Genomic DNA, 24,135 nt, shown 5'->3' on the forward strand with positions numbered 1-24,135 from the left:
CACTTAACCTTAGTGTGAACAACCCAGCTATAGCCCAGGCCCAAGCAAGTCCACATAATGCAGTGTGCCTCTGAATTTGTTTTAAGATGGCAGTAGAAGTTTGCGTTTCGGCAAGTAGCGTAACCAAGTAAAGGCTATGAGGAGTGAGTTGGTAGCGCCTTGTTCAAACTTCAGGCCGTCCTTTGGCCATTTTAGAATTGATGACGTCATATGTGACCGAGTTGCTTAATCGCTATATTAAGACTTAGATCAACCATCTCTTCCGCTGGTCAGTGAACTCTGTAATGCTTGAGCCTCTTCTCTCTTTCTTTTCTCTCTCTCTTTCTTTCTTTCTTTCTGTATCTTGTATCCAGAATATCAAAAATGTTTGAAAAGCTTTAAATCGTTAACTCATTTTTTGAAGTTTGAGCTTTTTCAGTATCCCAGTTTTTTCTTTACTTTTCCGGGCATGCTTGACCATCTCACTTGCTTTTGCTCTTTGCTGTAGACGCATCTCTTTGTTGGAGACTGGCTCTGCTGCCACCTGGGGAGTGCTTGGGATGGGATACGGCACGGGACAGGGGATGGTCATCTCTATCAGCCCCTCCTGCTCAGCCAGGGCAGCCACACATCCCTACACCGAGAGGGGCGATCACATCATAGCCGAGTGCGCTAGGGACCTGCTCTAGCTTGCTTTCTGGTGCTGTGATAAAACATTGACCAAAAGCAACTTGAAAGAGTTCATTTGTTTTATACTTTGTGACCATGGGCCATCACTGAGGGAGGTCACTGCAGGAACCTGGAGGCAAGCAGTGAAGTGGAGGCCGTGGCTTGCCTGCTTCTAGGCCTACTCAGCTCCTTTGTTTCTTTGTTTCTTTCTTTTCTTTCTTTCTTTCTTTTTTTTTTTTTTTTTTTTTTTTTTTTGGTTTTTCAAGACAGGCTTAGTAGCCTTGCCTGTCCTGGGCTCATTTTGTAGACCAGGCTGGCCTTGAACTCACAACGATCTACGTGCCTCTGCCTCCCAAGTGCTGGGATCAAAGGCATGCGCCACCACTACCCAGCCTCAGCTCCTTTCTTAAACACTCCAGAACCAGCTAGCCAGGGGTGTTACCACCCACAGTGGGCTGAACCCTCCTACACCAATCATTACTCAAGAAAATGCTCCACAGACATGTCCACAAGCCAGTCTGATGGAGGCAGTTCCTCAGTAAGTGCGCCTCTCCCAAGTGACTCTAGTTTGTGTCAAGTTGACAAAACCCTAACCAGCATAGAAGCCTTTCTAGTGATTACTGTTATTAGCAGTAGCTATATAAGTATTCTTTGCTAGTTAAGAAAATGATGTGACTGTGGCTCCAAATGTATAAATGATCTTTTCTCTAGCGTTATTAAGATATAGTGTTACACACTTTTATGTTGTAAGCATAAAATAGTCACATAGCCATGTAGTTGTGAATGATTATTTTCATGTCTGTTTTTTTTTTTTTTTAAAGAATGCTTTGCTTTAAAAGTATTTAGCTTTAGATAAACTTGATATCTTAGTAACTGTTCTATCTCTGTGAAGAGACACCAAGGCCAAGGCACCTCTTATTTAACTGGGGCTGGCTTATGATTTTCGAAGCTTAGTCCATTATCATCTTAGCAGGCAGCATGTGGCTTGCATGGTGCTGGAGCAGTAGCTCAGAACTATATCCTGGTCCACAGGCTGAGAGTGGAGGGAGAAACCTGACAGCCCATCCTCTGTGACACAAGCCTTCCAACAAGCCTGCACCTATTATTTAAACAGTGCCACCCTCTGGTGACCAAGGGTTCAGATACATGGGCCTACGGAGGCCGTTCTTACTCAAACCACCTCACCTTACACCTCCTTTCCTGAAGTCCGAGTGTGCGGTTTTTAATGTATTTAGCCTCGAGTAAGTTACTGTATCCTGTAGGTAAAAATGGACTGTCAAGATTGCTCTGGATAAAATGCCAAATAGAAGAATACTGGATGATTCTGATCATTTATTTGGCTTGGTACATTTAAGTGTAAATGGCCCTTAGCTAATGATATCGAGAAGCTTTCGAGAGGCCATGCCCAGGGACCAAGGGATGTGCTTGGGTAGAGAGGGAGGTCTGGTAGCACCTGGTTCTGCCTGGTCCCCATTTGCTTTTGAATTCAGTCCAGCAGACATGCAGCTTCAAGCCAGATCAGCAGTGCACAGAGACTGGCACAGAGATCCCAGTACAGCTCGAACTGCAAGACATACCTACCTGCTGTGAGAGGCAGTTCAATTTCATTTCTGTTGCTGTGATAAAATTCCCTGACAAAAAGCAACTCTGAAAAGAAAGGGTTTATTTTAGCTCTCAATTCTAGGTCAGGCCGTTATTTCAGGGAAGTCAAGACAGGAATGTGAAGCCCCCACAGTCAGGAGCAGAGAGAGGAAGCCTGCTTGTCTGCGTGTGCTCTGCCTCCGCCCTACACTTACACAGTCCAGGATCCACTTAGCACAGAACAGCCCCACAGGTGCACGCATAGCCAACCTGATCTAGAACAGGATCCACGTAGCACAGAACAGCCCCACAGGCACGCTCACAGCCAGCCCGATCCAGAACAGGATCCACTTAGCACAGAACAGCCCCACAGGCACGCTCACAGCCAGCCCGATCCAGAACAGGATCCACGTAGCACAGAACAGCCCCACAGGCACGCTCACAGCCAGCCCGATCCAGAACAGGATCCACTTAGCACAGAACAGCCCCACAGGCACGCTCACAGCCAGCCCGATCCAGAACAGGATCCACTTAGCACAGAACAGCCCCACAGGCACGCTCACAGCCAGCCTGATCTAGAACAGGATCCACTTAGCACAGAACAGCCCCACAGGCACGCTCACAGCCAGCCTGATCTAGAACAGGATCCACTTAGCACAGAACAGCCCCACAGGCACGCTCACAGCCAACCCGATCCAGAACAGGATCCACTTAGCACAGAACAGCCCCACAGGCACGCTCACAGCCAGCCCGATCCAGAACAGGATCCACTTAGCACAGAACAGCCCCACAGGCACGCTCACAGCCAGCCCGATCCAGAACAGGATCCACTTAGCACAGAACAGTCCCACAGGCATGCTCACAGCCAGCCTGATCTAGAAAGTTCCTAGATTCTTTTCTCAAGTGATTGCAGATTGTATCAAGTTGCCGATGGAAAGTAGCCATCATAGTTTATGGACTTTGGGTGGATTATTGTTATCACAATGGCATGAATGCATTTAACCTGGACAACACATGCACAAGCACATATGTATGTACGCACACATGCACACACTCCCCACATGATTTCCTGTGGCTTTGTCAAATATTCTTAGTGTTATGTACCCCTTCCTCAGTATCTCCTTCCTGTGTCCCTCCCAAGCCCATTTTCCCCATTTCTCCCCCATTAACACCTGTGTCCCATTATCCACACCCCCCCCCCAGCTCCTTCTCCCTCCCACTTTACGTTCCTGGTTTCTACAGTTATTTCGGATGGTATACCCACATCTGGGCACTGGAGCTGGGATCTGTAGGTAAGAGAATGTGTAGGTTTGGCTCTCTGGGCATACGAGAAAGAGTGCTACATCCGGAATTTTAGCTTTTTGAGAATTTCCACACTGCTTTCCATAGTGGCCGCACAAGTTTGCAGTTCTGCCAACAAAGAATGGGGGTACTTGGGGGCTGGAGAGATAGCTCAGAGATTAAGAGCACTGGCTGCTTTTCCAGAGGTCCTGAGTTCAATTCTCAGCAACCACATGGTGGCTCACAACCGTCTATAATGTGATCTGATGCCCTCTTCTGACATGCAGGTGTACATGCAGGCAGAGCAGTGTATACATAATAATAAATAAATCTTAAAAAAAAAAAAAAAAAAAGAATGGGGGTTCTCTTTCCCTACATCCTCACTAGCTCTTCTTGTCAGCTGTTTTCTTGATCTTAGCCATTCTACCGGGGCAAGATGAAATCTCAAAGTGATTTTAATTTGCATTTTCCTGTTTGCTAAGGATGTTGAACACATTTTTATTTCTGTTGAGAACTCTGTTCAGATCCATATTTTCTTCACTGTTTTCTGAATTCCTGTATATTCTAGGTATTAATTCTTACTGGGTGAATGGCTGTCAATATTCTCCCTCCTCCGTGGGCTCTTCACCTGACTGATTCTCTCCTTTGCTGTACTACATGTTTAGTTTTGTGAGGTCCATTTGTCAATTGTCCTTAATACCTAGGCAAATGGAGACCTTTCAGAGAGCACCGTCCTTCTCCGGCACCCTGTAGGACACTGCCTGTTTCCTTCTAGTAGGCTCAGCATTTCTGGCTCCACACTGAAGTCTGATCTATTTCAAGTTGACTTTGTACAGAGTGACACCTGGCCAGATTCCTCTGTAGGTGACAAGCAGGATGTAGGATATGTGGTCAGTGCCCCACTGCCCCTTTGCTGCCTTAATCCTTACCCTTGGACACTTAAAATCAGTCATACAGGTGGCTGCTGCTGGCTTGTCTGCACCGAGGGGAGATGCGCCCTTGGTTATACTGCCCTGTATGCTGAGCACATGCAGAAGCTAGTATGTATCTCACGTGGTGTGGGCCAGTTGACATACAGATCAGGCTCTGTGTAAAAAAGCCTGGTGTGGTGGCGTACGCCTTTAATCCCAGCACTCGGGAGGCAGAGGCAGGTGGATCGCTGTGAGTTCGAGGCCAGCCTGGACTACAAAGCAAGTCCAGGACAGTCAAGGCTACACAGAGAAACCCGGTCTCGAAAAACCAAAAAAAAAAAAAAAAAAAAAAAAAGATTCACTCTAAAGTAATTGCCGAGTTCATGGCAGCTTGTCCAGTTTAGACTCGGCTTATGCATGTCAGTCTCCACCTCTTCTCGAGACATGTCTTCAGAAGTGTGCTGATGGCCTGAGAAAGGCCCTCATTGTGTTAGTACATGATTAGAGGGTTCTGCTGAACTGGGAAACAGCAGCACATCTTCGTTGGAGTAAATGTATGTGATGCAATGATAAATTCAAACACTCGGAAGTAGGAAATTACTTTAACGCATTATATTTTACTATATTTATACCGCTGGTTTGAGAAACTTCAAGTTATTCTGTGTCTGAATTGTGCCACTTGAGTTTCCATGGAGCTGCATGACTCAAGGGCCAGGAGCATCTGAACATTGCTTTTCGCTCTGTGATCCTCACTTCATCATTGTGGAGTGGAGGTGAGGATGGATAGCTCCATTGAGGATACTGGAAGGATGAAGCTAACGTGTGAGAAAGCTTAGATGGGAGCTAGGAACATGGCAGGCTTAGCAGGCATTAGCTGCCACAACAGCCATTACTTTTCATGCTGTATAGACCTTGAACACATCCGGTATGTATTCTCAGTCAAGTGACATTTTCCATGGTGGGATCTGGTAGGCTGCCTTCACATGGTAGGCAAACAGCGACCCACCAGCTTGCTCTTGATAATTTAACATGTTTTCCAGCTTCATTAGCGAGGGACTAATTCACTTAGTTAATGTAGGAGATAGTGATAGGAGTGTGTGTGTGTGTGTGTGTGTGTGTGTGTGTGTGTGTGTGAATATGGAATATATCTGACACTTTAGAGATTTCAATACCATCCCTTTAGGAAACTACTGAAATACTGCAAAGTAGAAGAGGCATTATTGAGTGACGGCTAAAATACGCCTAGAGTGATACAGGAAACTGATTACTTTGGGGTGGGGGATGTTCAGGGAATCTCATACTTTATTCAAAGTCACATAACATGTCTTGTGTTTTTGAACAGGTTTCTGCATGTTTGTACTGAGTTTGGTGAAGAAACACTACCGCCTGCAGTTTTATATGGTGTGTATCAACACTTTTCCATAGCTGCACGCCCATCTTTTCCCTGTACTTGAAGAGATAACAGTCAAATTAGCTAATTAATGCCTTGCCCTAGTCTGTAGAATCTCTTAGGTTTTTTGGTTCATTAGATACAAAGTATTGAAGTTGAAAAAGTTTGGAGAATTAAAACGTATATCAGTTCCTAAAATGTTCCTGAAATATTTTAAAATATTTTCAAAGACAAAAAAAAAATGTAAATGGAATGTTTAGATTCCTTAACTGTGGAGACTCATCTCTGGGGTGCTGCTGAAGCAAGGGAGTGTCTGCTAAGTGTCAGCTTTGAACCCCTGCTGCTGGCATAAGCACAGCTGCAGGAGCATGTACAGTTATGGTCAGCCACAGGCTCTCGCTGCCCTGAGGTACTTTGTTCAGTGGAGAGAGGCGGCCTGTGTGTCCCAACATCCATTACTTCATACAGTGAACTTCTCGTTTTCCTAAAATGCAGCTAATTATAAGTCAGGAGTAAACTATAGTGCTGGACAGCAAGGCCCATTTACGTTGGAACATACTTCCCACTTGGACTGTTCGTTAAGAAAGCACTGTACAAATTATAATTGCTAAGAAGTTTGTAACATTTCCTACATTTCTAATTTCAGGGGATCCCATGGTAAAATCCTTAGTGAAACCTAAAAAGCAAGCAAGACAGATGGGAAACAATCAAAACTCCTCTTAGGATCTGGTCCTCAGACCATTGTGAATAACAAACTCTATGCACACTCAAGGACCTTCTGCTCCTGTATGGCCCACTTGAATCCTGTGTCCTCTTTAAATCATCTTAGTTAATTATAATATTTAACATAATCAAACCTATGCAAATAGGAAAAGGAAAAATAAGTATGTGCATTGTGAGTAGAGGACTTATTGGTTGTAGTGGGCCAGCTATGTAATGCTGCTATTGACAGAGTGTATCCTAAGGCAACTAATATGAAATATTTTGTTCTTTTAAGTGTATACCAGTAGGCTAGAAGAAAACAACCAATATAAAATATCTTGCTAAACTGAGAAATGAATTTTTTAAGAGTAAATAAAAATCTTAATTATTTGAAAAATCACTTCTTAATTGCCAAGCAAATTTATCAGATGAGCACATAGAGTTATGACTGCTTTGGTTCACCATCTGCCAATAGTGACCGTGCTAAAGGTCGCTGACGTGCGCCTGTCTCTCAGGCTGAGGGCAGCGGAGGTGATGGGAGAATGACGCCTGAGCGAAGCAGCAGAGGGCTTTGAAGTGCTGAAATTGTGCAGTGTCATTGAACAGACCTAGAAAGATCGACTTTCAGCACGAAAAGATGAAACCTCAGTTAAATCCAGAGAGTTTCAGTCCTTCAAAGCCAGAACTAACTCTTTGAAGGGAAAGGCTGTCATAGTAAGCCCAGGGAAGAATGCAGCTACAGCGGGTTAACTGAGGCAGCCAGTGGCTGACACTGTCCTCACACCACAGCTACCGTGAACGTCCCAGTCACCTAAAGGAGTGATCCAAGAGCACGCTCTATTTCTCTGTGTTCTTAAAACTTAACAGTACATCTCACTGGTATTAGCATCCCTGTATCTATAAATTACGATTATTTTGCTCAGTGTTTTCATTATTTCAGGGTTCTAGTAGGCAATATGAAGTGTAACTTACTAACTGCACCTGTTTTTTGTTTGTATCACTTTATCTTACAAATTCTGATCAGAAGTCATGGCAGAATATTTGTGTTTCAAAATTGCTCTTGCTACTTGGCTCTCTGATGAGTTGTGTTTGCTAATTTCTGTGTTGTTGGGCTATTAACAGTTCGCATGGACTCATGTCACTTTACTGATAATCGTTACTCAGTCACATCTTATCATCCAAAATCTGTTTGAAGGCATGATATGGTAAGGGCTTATTGTTGTGTTATGCCACGCTCTATGTTTATGTTTATGTTCTATGTTTATGCCTTTTAAACCCCCTAATTCTGGGCAGTAGCTTTCCAATTTCCACTACAACGTGCCGCTTGATATATCCCATTACAATTACTGAGTTTTACTTACTGTTTGACAGTTGAGCACAAATGCTTCACTAATGACTGGAAACCTTTCTTTTAGTTCCAAATAAAATGCAGGAAGTCTTCCTCAAGACGCAGTTACATTTTCAAATGCTAACCAACCCCAATGTTACTTTTAAAAAGGGTGGCAGTAGACACTATTTTCAGGGAATGCAAAAAGTTTATGAAAGTTGGCCTTCAGAAAGCAGGTTGGAGAAATGCCTTTTCTCCAGGTGACAGTTGGTAGGTTCTGCATCTTTTCTGGAAAGGAGCCCATGTCTAGACTGTGCTTGTGCAGAACTGTGAGCTCCTCAACACTGGGGTTTGCAGATTCAGAGAGCATTTTTATTAATTAAAAGTCATCCAACTTAATAATTAGAAATGAGCTGGAGGCTCGGCATGGTAGCACATGCTTTAATCCCAGCACTCAGAAAGGCAGAGACTGGTGGATCTCTGTGAGTTCGAGGCCAGCCTGGTCTACAAAGAGAGTCCAGGACAGCCAAGGCTACACAGAGAAACCCTGTCTCAAGAAAAAAAGAAAGAAAAAGAAATGAGCCGGACTGGAGAAAAGGCTGATGAGCTTCTGTGCACCTGCACATAAACAATGAAAATGAGCCTCTCCCTCCACATCTCTGTAAAGTTGCCAACTAGAATCTTCTATAGCTAACTGGAATTCCACCAGGATACCTGTTACCCTCCCAAAATGTGCATGTGTCTGTGTAAACACTTATAATCTAGTTTATAGATGGTTGTCATATGAAAGCTTTAGTTGAGGGAGAAATGTTGCTTATATAAGTAGGTTCAGCAAAGTCATCAGAGTTTGACAGTCATAGACTAAGACAATTTAAATTAATATTTTTCCTGAAAGAGAATTTGCATTAGGAGGTTGGTTAAAACATATCACTTTATCCTCTGCCTGCACAAGTGACTTGGTTTGCATTTCACAAGGCTGCCCTTAAAAGAACTGATTTTTTTTTTTTTTGTAGATTGTTCCTTATAAAATTAAAGTTTAAATGCTTGTAACTATAGCAAGTAGTTATTTAATAGTTTCCTTAGCATTGCTATCTTAGCATCTTAGGGATAGATTTTGTTCCATTTTCTTGCTAAATGAGCGAGCTTGTTTGGTATTTTCTGTTTCTCCTAGGCCTTTGCCATGGGCTCTGCTCTGCCCACTGTGTGAGCTAAAGGGGTGTCACGTGGGTTCACTGTGACCTGTGGCTGCATGAGTGTTTGCTGTTTAACCATACCCACTTCTCTCTGCTACTGTTTTAAGGTTCCTTGTTCCAATATCAAGTGTCATCTGCAATGACATCACTGCCTACCTTTTTGGATTTTTTTTTGGAAGAACTCCTTTAATTAAGGTAATGGAAAATGCTAGAAGGAAGCCCTTCCCATAACCTCAAAGCCAAGCTACTGAAGACATTTCAGCCATCTGGTGCCCTTGCAAGCCTTTGATTTCCAGAGCACCTGGGAGCTCCTACATGCAGTGGCATGCCACCGTGCAGGGCAGAGAGCGACCATCCTACAAGTTGCTTCTGAGCATGCTGTCATGCATTCGGTGGGGTCCTCCCTGGGAACTGCTCTCGTCCTGCTGCTTTCTCCTTCCCTGACCCTCACTCAGTTCTTCAACCCTTTCCCAGCAACCCTGAAGCCAGTGTTTCCTTGGCTCTGTCCCCTCTGTTATCCCTTGCTTCCTTGACATTCCCGAAGAGCGAAGTGCACCGTCTGTGTGTACTGCCATCCAAAGACACCAGAGTTCATTTAAAAGTAAAGACTCTGGGAGGGGCTGAGACAAGGGTGGGCAGCGTGCACAAACAGCCCTGCCTCTTTGCCTGAGGGTTGGTTCTGTTTATGGACAGTGGAGGCAAGGACATGAATTAAATTATTCAGATCTCATTTTTGGGCAAGAAAGAAGCCAGTTCTTATGAAAAATCAAACCTTTTCATAGAACTAATTAATTAATTAGTAATAATTAATTAATTAATTAGTTTTTGGTTTTGAGTAGGGTTTCTCCCTGTAGTTCCGGCTGTCCGGAACCTCACTCAGTAGACCAAGCTTGTCTTGAACACGGTGATCCGCCTGCCTCTGCCTCCCGAGTGCTGGGATTAAAGGCCCGTGCCACCACCACCTGGCTTAATTTTTATTTTTTTAAGAGCCTTTTCTTTTGGGGCCTTCATGTAGAAGTCAGTTTCCATACTGAGCAAAGTGTTCAATAGGAGTCTCAGAAATATATTCCTTGGCTGTGATGGAAGCACTTCCGGGGGAAGCAGAGGCCACTATGGCAGTACCAAGTAGCCTCCTGCTCCTAAGACCAATGCGAGGCAGGGTAGTGCTCCTGGGGAGTATGTGGCTAGCCTGCTCCTCAGAGTCCCAACACTCCTTTTGTGGGCAGCCACACAGAACCAGGCCGAGCTGTAGGCTGCTGGCTGGCAAGGCGTGCATCTCTGAAATGTTTCTAAAGCTGCTGTGCCAGGCCAAGTCAGTGCACTCATGAGCTCTAGACTGGGAGCCACGTGGGAATCCAGGGGCTGGCTTTGAATACCTCTCAAGTGATTTCACCAAAGATTAGTTGTATGCTACGCCCAGGAAGTTGAGCAACTACCGCGTGATGTGGCGTGAGTCTGCTGGCAGCTTTCTTAAGTAATCAGCAGACATTTGAATTTGTGTCCACCTGATGGCACTAATACAGGCGCTGGGTTATCCTAGGAGAAGGGGTGTTGCTTCCTTCTCTGTGGCAGAATTGTTACCAGATTTGTTAAGAAACCACTGCTGCCAGCTAGCTTAGCTTTGAGGTTTCTCAAGTTAAAGGTAAGAAGTCTACAAGGAGCCCAGGCAGCTTGGGCCGTGGCCGTTCCTTCCCCCTGAGAGTTACCCTGTACCTGCCACACTTATTACTTCTTACCTTCTGTGTCACCTGTGGGTATTTAGGACCACAAACTCCTGAGTCTTCTCTCCTGTCCCCTTGCACCACCACGTTCCAGACTCACCTCCAGATTTTTCTCCCCGAGTGTCTCACTGGCTGGGAAATAAGAGCCAGACTGTGAAACACACCCAGTGTCTATTCTTAATGGCATAATATGCTCCTCTCTGTCCAAAGGCAGACATAGAGTAAGGGGTATGCATGTGCGTAATCTGGAGCTGTTGGATATTTCATTTCAGAAGGAACTCTCAGCTTTGTTGTCTCATCACGTAAGAGGCTGAGTCAGGAGGATTGCAAATCCCAGACACAAATGGGCTACTGAGTGAGACTTTATCTCCCTAGCCTACTTGCCCCAAATGAGGAGTGTTGGTGCCTGGGCCTTGTTGCATTCCTCCTCTTTTGACAGGTTGGCGCTGGCGATGTGCTTGCTCTCTTACCCTAACGACTAATAATCCTATCCCAAGAGGAGCATGCAAGTCATGAGAAAATTGTCTCAATATTGAATTTATAGCCCTTTGAAAGAAAAAGAAAGGACTCGAGGCCCCTTATAGAAATGAGTAGACATTCCTAACAGTGCACACACATGAGTGCATTGGAAGCTTCTCAAGACACTGGCACAGACACATCATGAACATAGAGCGAGTAACTGGACTGTTAAACCGTTCGAATAAGAGAAAAGGAAAGCCTGGGCAGTGGCGCACGTCTTTAATCCCAGCACTCGGGAGGCAGAGGCAGGTGGATCTCTATGAGCTTGAGGCCAACCTGGTCTACAGAGCGAGTTCCAGGACAGCCAAGGCTACACAGAGAAACCCTGTCTTGATAAATGAAGGGTGGGGGAGGGGTACAGAGGTGGGAGGAAACTTGTAGGGCACCAGTACTAACCCTCCATCTTACTCCCTTTCTATAGCTGTCTCCCAAGAAGACCTGGGAGGGATTCATCGGTGGCTTCTTCTCCACAGTCGTATTTGGGTTCATTGTGAGTTTATTAGGATTTTAATTTTATTTATACTTTAAAAGCCCTTTCTAAACCTACAAAACCACAAAATGTTAGTAATATTTTCATTAAAATTTACTAAGTAGGCACCCATGGCCAGTCATCCCCTGCATTTTGATTAGTGGTTTTCTCTGAAGGTCTCTGTCTGCTGCAAAAAGAACTTTGTTTGAGAGGTGAGAGCCACGCTTACCTGTGGGTGTAAGGACAGGATGTCATCTCCCACCAGTACATTGACCGTTCAACCCCAACACCTAAGACTCAGGGGCATCACCAAAGAGGGGGAGCAAAGATTGTTAGAGCCCTAAGACCTGGGCGTCTGGTACAAGACAGCGTCTTCTCTATGTGCCAGGGAGCTGCGTCCACAAAAATCTAAAGAATAAGCTCATCTAGACAAGACCTGCACATGGACCACACTGCTTGACATCCCAGCACATGTGGGAGAAACCTTACAAGGCTTCCCTTCTAGATAAAGAGGTACAAGTCAGTAATGCCTGTTAAAAGAGGGAGAGGGAGACTCAGTTTCCCCAAGAGACGAGGCTCTGTATGTCATCTAACGCTAAGTGGTCAGCCGGAAACACATACACACGTGGGCGGGTTGTGTTTGTGTTTGTGCACATAGATGAATGTCTGAAACAGTCGTGATTAAAGAATGGGTTATGAAATCTGAGAAATAACCAGAGGGACACAGGAAAAGTTGGAGAAGGGAGCAGGGGACCTGAAAATGGTGTAGGCATAGCGCTTGGGTGTGAAACTCTAAAAATCCACTAAGTAAAAGCAATTTTGTGCCAGTTACATTGTACAACGTGACCTGCCATGCTGCTCACAGAGCAGAGCGCCTGTGAGCTTAAAGTCTGTGTCCCAGAAGGATCCTAGGCCTTTCGCAGGTGGTCCCAGAGTACAGCCGTGTTGGAGACACCCCCGCCCCCACGCTGCGCAGCTTGGTTTGGTCCTTTCCAAAAGCTGCTCTCTCTGCAGATTGTGGAACAGGCACCGGGTACTAGCAGGGTGCAGGGGCACGCAGACTAGCCTCCCTACACATGGCGGCCACTAGCTCAGTGAGTAGAGCCAAGCTTGTTCATGCTTATAACATTAGCAAACGGCCATAGGATTTTAGGGTGTGGTTTGCTTTGGGTTAGTTTTTGGCTCTGGGAATTGAACCCAGGACCTTGAACATGCTGAGGAAGCACTCTACCACTGAGCCACATCTGTAGCCCTAGAGCTCAGGCCTTATTAAAGGCATCTAGTGACAGCACTGGGGAGGCAGAGGCAGGCATAATTCTGTGAGTTCAAAGCCAGCCTGGTTTACAAAGTGAGTTCCAGGCCAGCCAGAGCATACAGTGGGACCCCGTCGCACCCTCCCTCCTCAAATATCAATAAACTGTGGTAAAAGGTATCCAGTGATAATCAATAAGGGGACTGTAAAATGACTAGGTAAAGGAAAAATGTTCAAGGAAATTACTGTTAAGAAATTCAAATTTTTAGGTCTAGTCCCTGAAAGCTATAGTTGATATAGAATATCACATCCAAACATAGCGTAATAACGCCAGATTTTGAGAGAGAATGTTAGTAATCATTGAGACATACAGAGGATCCAGTCCTACCTAAAGTTTATGCATCAAAAATAAAAATAAAATACCAGCCGGGCATGGTGGCAGCACATTCCTTTAATCCCAGCACTTGGGAGGCAGAGGCAGGTGGATCAATGTGAGTTTGAGGCCAGCCTGGTCTACAAAAATGAATCCAGGACAGTCAAGGCTACACAGAGAAACCCTGTCTCATAAAATAAAATAATAATAATAAATAATTATATATTTATTTATATATAAAGAATAAATAATAATAAAAAAAAACCCCACCAAGCTAAATAGTACTGTAAGAGCTTGTTATTTAGAAATATGATATGGTAGCTCTACCACTGGGAGAAGTAAAGCTAGCCCTTAAAAATCTAGCACACAACCAGGTGAGAAATGGCTTATCTGGAGGCCAAAGCCATTGGTGTCCATTCCAAGCATCATTTGTGACTCATGCTATTCTCAAGGTTAGAGTTAGCAGAGCAACGGGTAGTGGCTGGACGAGAACCAAAGGCACCCTTTAGTCTAGCAACTGAAGAAGTTTTATTACCTCCCACCTCCATGGCTGAGGATGGCTAACTTTAAAAGCTGCAGTGGTGATGAGTAGTTGAGTCAGGGTACCCTGGGTTGGTAAAGTCGGTGGTACCACTCACGTGCACTGTTTGCTTAGTGACTTTGTGTCAGCTGATGCGATTAGTATAAGTCTGTGTGCACTAAGCCTCCCTGCATAGCCTGCATCTTTATGATCCACTCCTCTACTGCATGGTCTTAGCCTGTGCTAAGCAACTATGCAGACTTCTAAAAAGTAGGGGCTGGTGGGATGGCTCCCAGGGTATAGTGACTTGCTGTGCAGATCCTGGAGACCGGGGTTTGATCCCCAGAGTCCATGGAAAAGAAGGAGAACAGTGACCCCACTGAGCTTTCCTGGGGTGCACACATCATGCACACACACTTGGAATAACAAGAAGATAAACTGGAAAGAAACTAAGGTCTTTTAAGACTACGTTAGCCCGCCCCCTTCTTAGCTTGTACGGCGATCTCACTGCTTTCAAAAATTTTGTTCTCTAAAGCTCTTCCTGGGGCCGTCCTGACCTTCTGACTTACACAGCCAAATGCGAAAGCAAAGGCATTCCAGCATCTGGCCCTGCCCTCTGTGACACACTGTCACTCGGGCATTATCTCATGGACCCTTGCTTTGTTCTTCAGGCTGCCTATGTGTTGTCCAAGTACCAGTACTTTGTGTGTCCAGTGGAATACCGAAGTGACATCAACTCATTCGTGACAGAATGTGAGCCTTCCGAACTGTTCCAGCTCCACAGTTACTCCCTCCCTCCATTCCTGCAGGCAGTGCTGAGGCGGGTAAGCGCAAGTGGTCACCTAACGTGACCAGGCAGCTCTCTTCCATTGAAGGCGAAGCTCTGACTCTTTTTTTAAAAAGACCTAGAAGTGTATTTGTATGTTTGTATACTGGGAATCTTTGCATAATAATTTAAATACTAATAGCAATTTAGTTTATGCTTTTAAAGTGTTTTAAAACATTTAGAAATACATTTTAAAAATTTACAAATAAATGATCTGAATAAAGTTTACATGTTTCTGATACGATTCGAATCAGCATAAAACATAATGATCACTTAATCATCACTTGAAAGAGCCCTTGATTTTTAGGGGTCAGTATAGAAATCTTCTAAAATGTGCACGGAGCCAGTCTGCAGCTTGAGCAACACCGCCGCTATGAGAGCAGAGCCAGCACGCTGTGGGCTGACTGACCGCCTTTCCTGGGCCATGTCCACCATGTGCTGCTCTCAGTTCACATCACCCAAGGGGAAACAAGCGGCACCTAGAACACTGTGGCTGTGAGACGCTGCTCAAACCTTCCGTGCTTATTTTGTTCACAGTCATCTTGATAGGTTTTGCTTTGTTGGTGACAGGGACTTACCTCATGGCCCAGGCTGGCCTTGGATTCTAACAATCTTTTTTTTTTTTTTTTTTTTAAGATTTATTTATTTATGATGTATAGAGCATTCTGCCTGCAGTCCAGAAGAGATGGTTGTGAGCCACCATGTGGTTGCTGGGAATTGAACTCATGACCTTTGGAAGAGCAGTCAGTGCTCTTAACCTCTGAGCCATCTCTCCAGCCCCTGGCCTTGGATTCTAGGTCCTTCCGTGTCAGCCTCTAGAGTGCTAGGATAACAGCTGTGTGGCACCACCCCCCCTTGATAGTATTTTAAGAAGCTTGTTTCCATGTGAGTCCATAGGTTTCAACTTACTTTTGGTGACAAAGACAACTTTTTGCTATTTCCCTCATTTAAAATTAGATAGTGTTATAAAATATAAAATTAAAATAAATTCTATAATTATAAGAGCAAAGAACTATGGCCGAAAGAGCAAATGAAGGAGTGAACTAAAGTGTGAGCCTTCCACACAGCTGTTTCCAAAGGCCCAGCTGAGCTCGAATCCTACAGTCCTACCAAGTGTGACAGAGAGGCCATGGGCACTGGGCACAGAGCCTGGCGATGGTAACGCTTTTCCTCCCATGGTCTTCAAAGCTTGTGAAGTTAACAGAAATGTGGCCTGTGTTGACTTTCCGTGTCTATCGTGGCTCGTGGCTCTGTGGCATGAGCAGGTGCAGTGCTAATGCAGCTGGTCCTCTCTGCTTCCTCCTCCTTAGGAAACGGTGAGCTTGTACCCCTTCCAGATACACAGCATTGCTCTTTCAACATTCGCATCGCTGATTGGCCCATTCGGAGGCTTCTTTGCCAGTGGATTCAAAAGAGCTTTCAAAATCAAGGTGTGCATTTACGGTCTTTGCTACATTGTTAGTACACATAATTAGGGGCTATACTGTCGGTGGGACGCGGTCCACAGCTGGCCACACTAAGCCCCTGGGAAATCATACCATGCCTGAAATCTGTTCCAGCCTCACAGCCGCGCCGCCTGGCTGGGTTGAGTGTATTCTCTTCCTGGTAGGTTTGGCCATGCCATATTTGTTCATTTTGAAGTGTATTCGCCTCTTCTGAAAATGGAATGTGTCCTGACTCCTGGTGAGAACACAGACCTGCGGTTTCAAGCCTTCAGGAATCTGGCCACACATTGTCCGCATCTTAGCATTTCCTGAAGGGCTCTGCAGAGGAGCTTTCCGAGAGGGAGCACCGGTCCTGCTGGCTAGGGGGTGTTCAGGCTTTGAAGACCATTCTCCCGCAATGCGTTTCCTCTCTGAACTCTGCTGCTGCAGTATGAGGCTCACCCCACAGCCGTGTCCGCGAACATCTCCATGCACAAGATGTGCTCGTCGGCTGGGTTTGGGCTGTGGGACCCGATTGGCTGATTCTGGTCTAGATACTTAAAGCTGTCACTATGCTTTAGCAGAGCTGGGTCATCCTAGAGTGGCGTCATCTCAGCCACCCTCCCTTACCACCGTAAGGTGGCATCGGCTCATTCAAAGCTAGAGTGGTCCGTGAAGGCATCTCTGAGCAGGTGGTATTGGAGCTGAGGGAAGGATGGGAGAAATTCTTACCGAGGAGAAGTCTGAGGAAGAGAGTTGAAGTGCCTGCACGGAAGGGGTGAGGGTGAGGGCGGGGGCAAGGACAGAGCAACTGTGGTAGAGAACAGTTGAGAACACAGTGTTTGGAAACCCGGCTGGCAGCACAGACCTGAGGCTGACCAGGGAAATCAACGAACTCAGGGAGCCCCTGCCCCTAGGGGTGCTGTGGTAAGGTAACCTAGGCAGCCTACAGGGTCCCTGGGGTCAAGATGCTCCTTCCCTGTGGGGGAGGGGCGGGAGATGACAACTGTCCGGTGAGCACCTTACAGAGTGGTACCAGGAGGCTCCCTCATGCCTCAATGAACAGAGAGGGGAGAGAACGGGTTGGCAAAAATTAGTCAAAGAACCTCTCAGGAACTCTTTTAAATGGAGAAATAGGGATGTAGAGCACTGTTTAAAAATTGGGCTCTAAGATTTCTCCTTAAGGGTGCAGGTTTTTCCTTTTTCAGCCTGGAGGTGCAGTTGCTCTGTGTCTTGTGTGTTAGGTGTCCAGTGTGCTAAAAGAGCCATGAGCTACTTCAGTCCCTGCCCCAGGGGGGCATAAGGGAGTGCAGGCAGTGAGTGAGTTCACACAAGCCTTCTTAGCCAGCCTCTGCCCAGGCTGTTAGTGGACGGATGTCCTTGGCAAGCCAGCCATTGTTGTTCTTTTTACCTCAGTGCTTAAAGCAACTGTTTATCTAGAGTGTTCCAGAGCAAGCACTTCTGAGAAACACAAGTTAGCAGCACTTGTGCATCTGTGAAACACCAAGGCAGCTCCCACACAGCTGTGGCCAGACAGGGGCACGGGCGGTTAAGAAATTAGATAAGGATAGTTGATAGACTTTTTATTTAGAAAAATTTCACTAATGAGAAAAAGTGCTAGATTTAATTAATATTTAGTCTTTTTTCAATGGTTGTGGGCAAATTCAGAAATCATTAAACGGTGAGTGGAGATTTGAAAAAAAATTACATTTTCATATTTGTTGAGAAAAATAAATAGTAAAGCTGTTTTGCTAATAAGGCCTATCATACTGAAAAACTATCACATAACAGGATTTGGTACAGGTGATTTTTTTTGCACATTATTTTGCTTCTGCAGGATTTTGCAAACACTATTCCTGGACACGGCGGGATAATGGACAGGTTTGACTGTCAGTATTTGATGGCGACATTCGTGCATGTGTACATCACAAGTTTCATAAGGTACTTTTCTATTAAAAACAAACCCCAAAGCTTTTCATTGCATGATTCCTTTGAGTTCCCATCAGTTAAGTGAACTGTGTCTATCAATGGCAGTTTATAATGTCAAGTTAAATTGAATCATAGCTTTAAGTAATAGGGTTCAATCTTCATTTTTTTTTTTAAGCATATATCACAAGACTTTATTTAATGTCACATTTCTGTGGGTTAAAATTTTCTTTCTTTTCTTTTTTCTTTTCTTTTATTTGTTCACTTTACATCCCAATTGTAGCTCCCTCCCTCGTCACCTCCCGGTCCCCCCCTCCCTTCCTCATCCCCGCTCCCCACCTCCCCATGTCCTCAGAAAGGGGGAGTCATCTGACCTCAGCCTCTCAAGTCTCATCTGGACTGCCTGCATCCTTTTCCTCTGTGGCCTGGCAATGCCGCCCCGCCAGGGGGACGTGATCAATGAGTGAGCAACAGAGTCCAGTCAGAGGTAGCCCCTCCTCCCCGTCTGAGCAGAGGGTCTAGGTCCTCACCATGCATGGTCCTTGGTTGGAGCATCGGTCTCTGCAGCACCCACCCCCACCCTTACCTTCGTGCCTGGATTTGTTGACTCCATTGGTCTCCTTGTGGAGCCCCTGTCCCCTCCAGGTCCTTCTATCCCCCAACTCTTCCATAAGTCTCCCTGCACTCTGCCCCAGAGTTTGGCTGTGTGTCTCAGCATCTGCTTCGATGCCCTCCTGGGTGGAGTCTTTCAGAGGACCTCTATGATAGGCTCCTGTCCTGTTCCCTCTCTTCAACAGCTTCCAGTGTCTACTCTATTTTCCCTTCTCAACGAGAATCAAGCATCCTCCCTAGGGTCCTCCTTGTTTTTAGCTTCTTTAGGTCTGTGGATTGTAGTGTGGCTATCATCCTGTATCATGAGGCTAGTATCCGCTTATAAGTGAGTATCTACCATGTATGTCTTTCTGGGGCTGGGTTACTTCACTCAGGATGATCTTTTTAGTCCCATCCATTTGCCTTGTTTTTAATAGCTGAGTAGTATTCCAATGTATAAATGTACCACCGTTTCTTTATCCATTCTTCGGTTGAGGGGCATCTAGGTTGTTTCCAGATTCTGGCTATTATGATTAAAGCTGCTCTGAACATAGTTGAGCAAATGTCCCTGTTGTATGGTGGAGCATCTTTTGGGTATATGTTCAGGAGTGGTATAGCTGAGTCTTGGTGTAGCACTATTCCTAATTTTCTGAGAAAGTTCCACATTGATTCCCAAAGTGGTTGTACAAGTTTGCATTCCCATCAGATATGGAGGAGTGTTCCCCTTTCTCCACATCCTTGCCAGCATGTGCTGTCACCTGAGTTTTTGATCTTAGCCATCCTGACAGGTGTAGGGTGGAATCTCAGTTACATTTCCCTGATGATGTTAACGTTTAAGTGTTTCTCAGCCAATCAATATTCCTTTGTTGAGAATTCTCAGTTTAGTTCTGTACCCCATTTTTAATTCGATTATTTGGGTTGGTAGTGTTTAATTTCTTGAGTTCTTTATGTGTTTTGGATATTAGCCCTCTGTCAGATTGTAGGTTGGTGAAGATCTTTTCCCAGTCTGTAGGCTGTCGTTTTGTTTTGTTGACTGTTTCCTTTGCCTTTCAGAAGCTTTTCAGTTTCACGAGGTCCCATTTATTAATTGCTGATCTTAGAACCTGAGCTGTTGGTGTTCTGTTCAGGAAGTTGTTTATGTTAAAAGTCTTGGAGAGACTGGGGATACAAGGCATGTACTTAAACACAGAAAAGGCAATATACAGAAAGTCTATAGCCAACATCAAACTAAATGGAGAGAAACTTAAATCAATTCCACTGAAGTCAGGGACATGACAAGGCTGTCCACTCTCTCTGTATCTCTTCAATATAGTGCTTGAAGTTCTAGTTAGAGCAATAAGACAACTAACGGAGATCAGAGGAATACAAATTAGAAAGGAAGACATCAAAAGTGTCACTATTCATAGATGATATGAGAGTATACAGAAGTGATCCCAAATATTCTACCAAGGAACTCCTTCAGCAAAGTGGCTGGATACAAAATTAACTTTAAAAAAATCAATAGCCCTCCTTTACACAAAAGAAAAACAGTCTGAAAAAGAAATTAGGGAAACAACACCCTTCATAATAGCCACAAAAACCATAAAGTATCTTGGTGTATCTCTAATCAAGCAAGTGAAAAACTTGTATGAAAAAAACTTCAGCCAGGCGTTTGGTGCACGCCTTTAATCTCAGCACTCAGGAGGCAGGCAAATCACTGTGAGTTCGAGGCCAGCCTGGTCTATGAAGCAAGTATAGAACAGCCAAGGCTACACAGACAAACACTGTTTTGAAAAACCAAAAAAAAAAAAAAAGAAAGAAAGAAAATAACTTCAAGTTGCTGAAGAAAGAAATTGAAGAAGACATCAGAAGATGGAAAGATGTCCCATGCTTATGGATCAGTAGGATTAACATAGTAAAAATGGCCATCTTACTAACAGCAATCTACAGATTCAATGCAATTCTCATCAAAATGCCAACACAATTCTTTATAGACCTTGAAAGAACAATTTTCAACTTCATATGGAGAAACAAAAAAATCCCCAATAGCTAAGACAATCCTCTATAATAAAAGATCTTCTGGAGATACTCCATTCCTGATCTCAAGCTATACCATAGAGCAACACTAATAAAAACTGCATGGTACTGGCATAGAAAACTGGATCAATCGAATCAAATCAAAGACCTAGAAACAAACCCACATACCTATGGACACTTTGATTTTTGACGAGGTAGCCAAAACCAATGGAAAAGAAATTAGCATCTTCAACAAATGGTGCTGGTCTAACTGGATGTCTACATGTAGAAAATGCAAATAGACCCTTATTCATCACCCTGCACAAAACTAAAGTCCAGCTGGATTAAAGACCTTAACATAACACCAGACACACTAAATCTGTTAGAAAAAAAAAAGTGAAGAAGAAGAGCTGGAGAGATGGCTCAGAGGTTAACAGCACTCACTGTCTGCTCTTCCAAACATCCCAAGTTCAATTCCCAGCGACAACATGGTGGCTCACAGCCATCTATAATGAGATCTGGTGCCCTCTTCTGGTGTTCAGGCAGAACACTGGATACAAAATAAATAAATAAATAATTTTTTTAAAAAAGATGGGGAAGAGCATTGAGCTCATTGGCACAAGAATCTTCATTTTTTTAAAAAGACATTTCAACAGCTTAAAGGTCGCATACTACACCATGAGTGTTAGCAGGACTCAATAAAAAAAAAAAAGGCCCAATAAGAAGACCTGGTTAGTGTGGCTCATGCTGGATTCAAAAATCAAGCAGATTGCATTTCTTAACTGTGGGCTGCCATTAAGGAGAAGACAGTGCATTCAGCCCAGTGATTGCTTGAGTGTCTGTGACATGGCACAGAACGTTCTAGTCATGAACAGCAGAGAATAAAGCAAAGCAAACCCCTGTCCTCAGAGCTTCTTGCCAAGGGATCGGAGGTCAGAAGAGAGTAATAAAGAATTTATCCTGATGATTTCAGGAACCAAGGGGGCTGGAGAGATGGCTCAGTGGTTAAGGGCACTGATTGCTCTTCCAGATGGACTCAGGTTCAAATCCCAGCTCCCACATGGCAGCTCACAGCTGTCTGTAACTCCAAGACCTGATTGTCTTACACAGGCATACATAACACCAATAGATAGACAAAACACCAATGCACATAAAATAAAGGTTAAAAAAAAAAGGTGGGGGGAGCCGAGGGTGGAGCCCTGATCCTCTGAATCAGGCAGAGCTCACTCTAGAGCTCACTCTCCCTCTAAAAAAGAAAAGAAAAGAAAAACAAAGCAAGGCGGAGAGATGACGGCTATGTGAGTGAGGGCCAGGAGGATGTGCCTGCCTAGTGAAGAGCCAGCAAGGCCAGCAGTCGTAAGCTGGAGATTTATTCTCAGTGTTCTCCCCTGCGCCCAGGAGGTCATGGAGAATATGTCCTTACCACTTATTTAGAGGGAAACACGTATAGAAATTCATAAATATACACTTAAAACATTTCTCGCAGCAGTGTAAGAATTTTTGTACTGATCTTTTGGGAAAGAGAGGTTGCCGTCATAAAATTTACCAATTTCATTCACCTTTTCAAAGGATTAAGACTTTATCAGCTTTCTCTGTGGTATATTTGTTTTCTCCTTCATTTATGCTTTGTTATTTCTCCTTGATTTATACTTTCATTTTTTCCATTTCTTTGCATTTTTACACTTTAATTTGTTCTTTTTCTAGTTTTTAGAGGTTGTTGATTTTCATCCTTCTTACCCGAGGCTTCAGACTCCCTCTTCGACACTACTTTATTCTCATCCTGTGTTTGACAGTCTGTGCATTTTCATTATTCAGTGGCAAATATTTCCCAGTTTCCTGCACCAGCATCTCCTTTGACACACTGGTTATTTAGAAGTATATCTATTGATTTCCCAACAAATCAAGACCTTCTTGTTCTTCTCCCTTTATTGATATTTGCCCTAGTTCCAGTGAGTTGAGAGAGCCATTTTCATACTTTCACTGTTAATTTTTGAAGCTTGCTTCATGGCCCACCACATCCTCTCTCTTGGTACACATTGTGTCCACACGGAAGCAATAGTCCATCTTGCCAAGTTTTAGATGTAATGTTGTATTGAATTTGGTTCTCCCAAGTGCTCAGTGTGGTCCCTTTAGCTGTGGGTGCTTGCTCTCTCTCTACCTTAGCAGAGAGCTATGGCTACAGTTTGTTCCTTTTTCTGCTTAGGTAGAAACATGTAAGTTTTAAACCATCTTTCAAGATTGTATTGCCCTACACTAACACCATTGCTGTTTCTCTGTAATTCCCCGTCTAGTCACACTCTCACACTCATCTTTTGCGGCTTGTCACATATGTTAGCATGTTAGGAGGTTGTGTGTTAGGATGACTCCGCAGCTTGCTTGGGTGCTTGCATATTATCTCTCTCTTTTTATTATTTCTCACATTCCCTTGTCTTCATTTTTAACAATGTTTTTTCTTCTTCTTCTTTTTTTTTTTTTTTTTTTTTTCCTCGAGACAGTGTTTCTCTGTGTAGCCTTGGCTGTCCTGGACACACTTTGTAGACCAGGCTGGCCTCGAACTCACAGAGATCCGCCTGCCTCTGCCTCCCAAGTGCTGGGATTAAAGGCGTGCGCCACCACGCCCGGCCTTGTTTTTTCTTCTTGTTTTCTTCTCTTTTTTTTATTATCCCAATTGACTGTTTTGTCTTTTTTGCATTACATTTCCTTGTTGATAGATTTTGGTATTAGTAATTTATGGTTAAATCCATTAAAAAAAAAAACCTACATAGAACAAAAACTTTTATTTTTCAGAGCATGACAAGCTTCTAAGGCATTAATTCACATACTTTGCTGAAAAAAGAATTTATCTTATGCTCTCTCAGTGGCAGAGTCATGCTGAGCCATGGCCCTGACTCCTGAAAGCAGATCCTTGGCCTATTTGGATGCAGCCAGCAGGAAGCACTTGCTGACGTCACTTTCCATGGATAGTCCCTTTCTTTTTGGGACGGTTCTTTTCTCTGCGGGCGCGTGCTCCAGGTTGTGCCACGGAATGTAACAAGACAAGCTCGGCTATAATTTGAGTGGATTTTGGTTGTGAGGGGCACATAGCCACTGGGTTCTGCCAGTTTGCCTAGAGACATGTAGGCGGCTCAGGGGATGGCCGCCCTGCGCTTCTGCGCAGCCGCTGTTGTTTGAAGTGAAAAGTTTTCAGAATAAATTGTGCCTCTGTTCCATCCGCATTGTGATGGCTCCAAAGAAGATACTGCTTCTTTGCTGGGATTTCCAGTTTTTAGGATTCTGTTTTAAAATCTGTATTATAAATCATTTACTTTCCTGTTTTTAATGTGTGCCTCAGAATCCTGTGCCATCCTCCATGTGTTGCTCGTGCAGTTTTCTAGTTAGATCTCACCGTTGCTCACACGTGTGCTCCTCTGCAAGTGCACAGGGGAGATTTAATGACAATAATTATACACAAGTATTTGAGGTGGTAGGTTTGGGAGCTGTCTTGTT

General features: G+C 44.3%; 1 protein-coding gene across 1 annotated transcript in view; it reads left to right on the forward strand.

Moving 5' to 3' along the window:
• The window catches only part of Cds1 (CDP-diacylglycerol synthase 1), a 76,439-nt gene that overhangs the window by 51,167 nt on the left and 1,137 nt on the right, over positions 1-24,135 (forward strand). Inside the window, exons 6-12 of the mRNA XM_051170336.1 lie at positions 5,764-5,822; positions 7,636-7,718; positions 9,141-9,228; positions 11,695-11,763; positions 14,559-14,711; positions 16,024-16,143; positions 17,975-18,078. Of these exons, the coding sequence (XP_051026293.1) occupies positions 5,764-5,822; positions 7,636-7,718; positions 9,141-9,228; positions 11,695-11,763; positions 14,559-14,711; positions 16,024-16,143; positions 17,975-18,078 (676 nt within the window). The remainder of the gene's footprint in view (positions 1-5,763; positions 5,823-7,635; positions 7,719-9,140; positions 9,229-11,694; positions 11,764-14,558; positions 14,712-16,023; positions 16,144-17,974; positions 18,079-24,135) is intronic.

The sequence above is a fragment of the Acomys russatus genome, chromosome 28 (genome assembly GCF_903995435.1).
Source record: "Acomys russatus chromosome 28, mAcoRus1.1, whole genome shotgun sequence".
Taxonomy (NCBI): domain Eukaryota; kingdom Metazoa; phylum Chordata; class Mammalia; order Rodentia; family Muridae; genus Acomys; species Acomys russatus.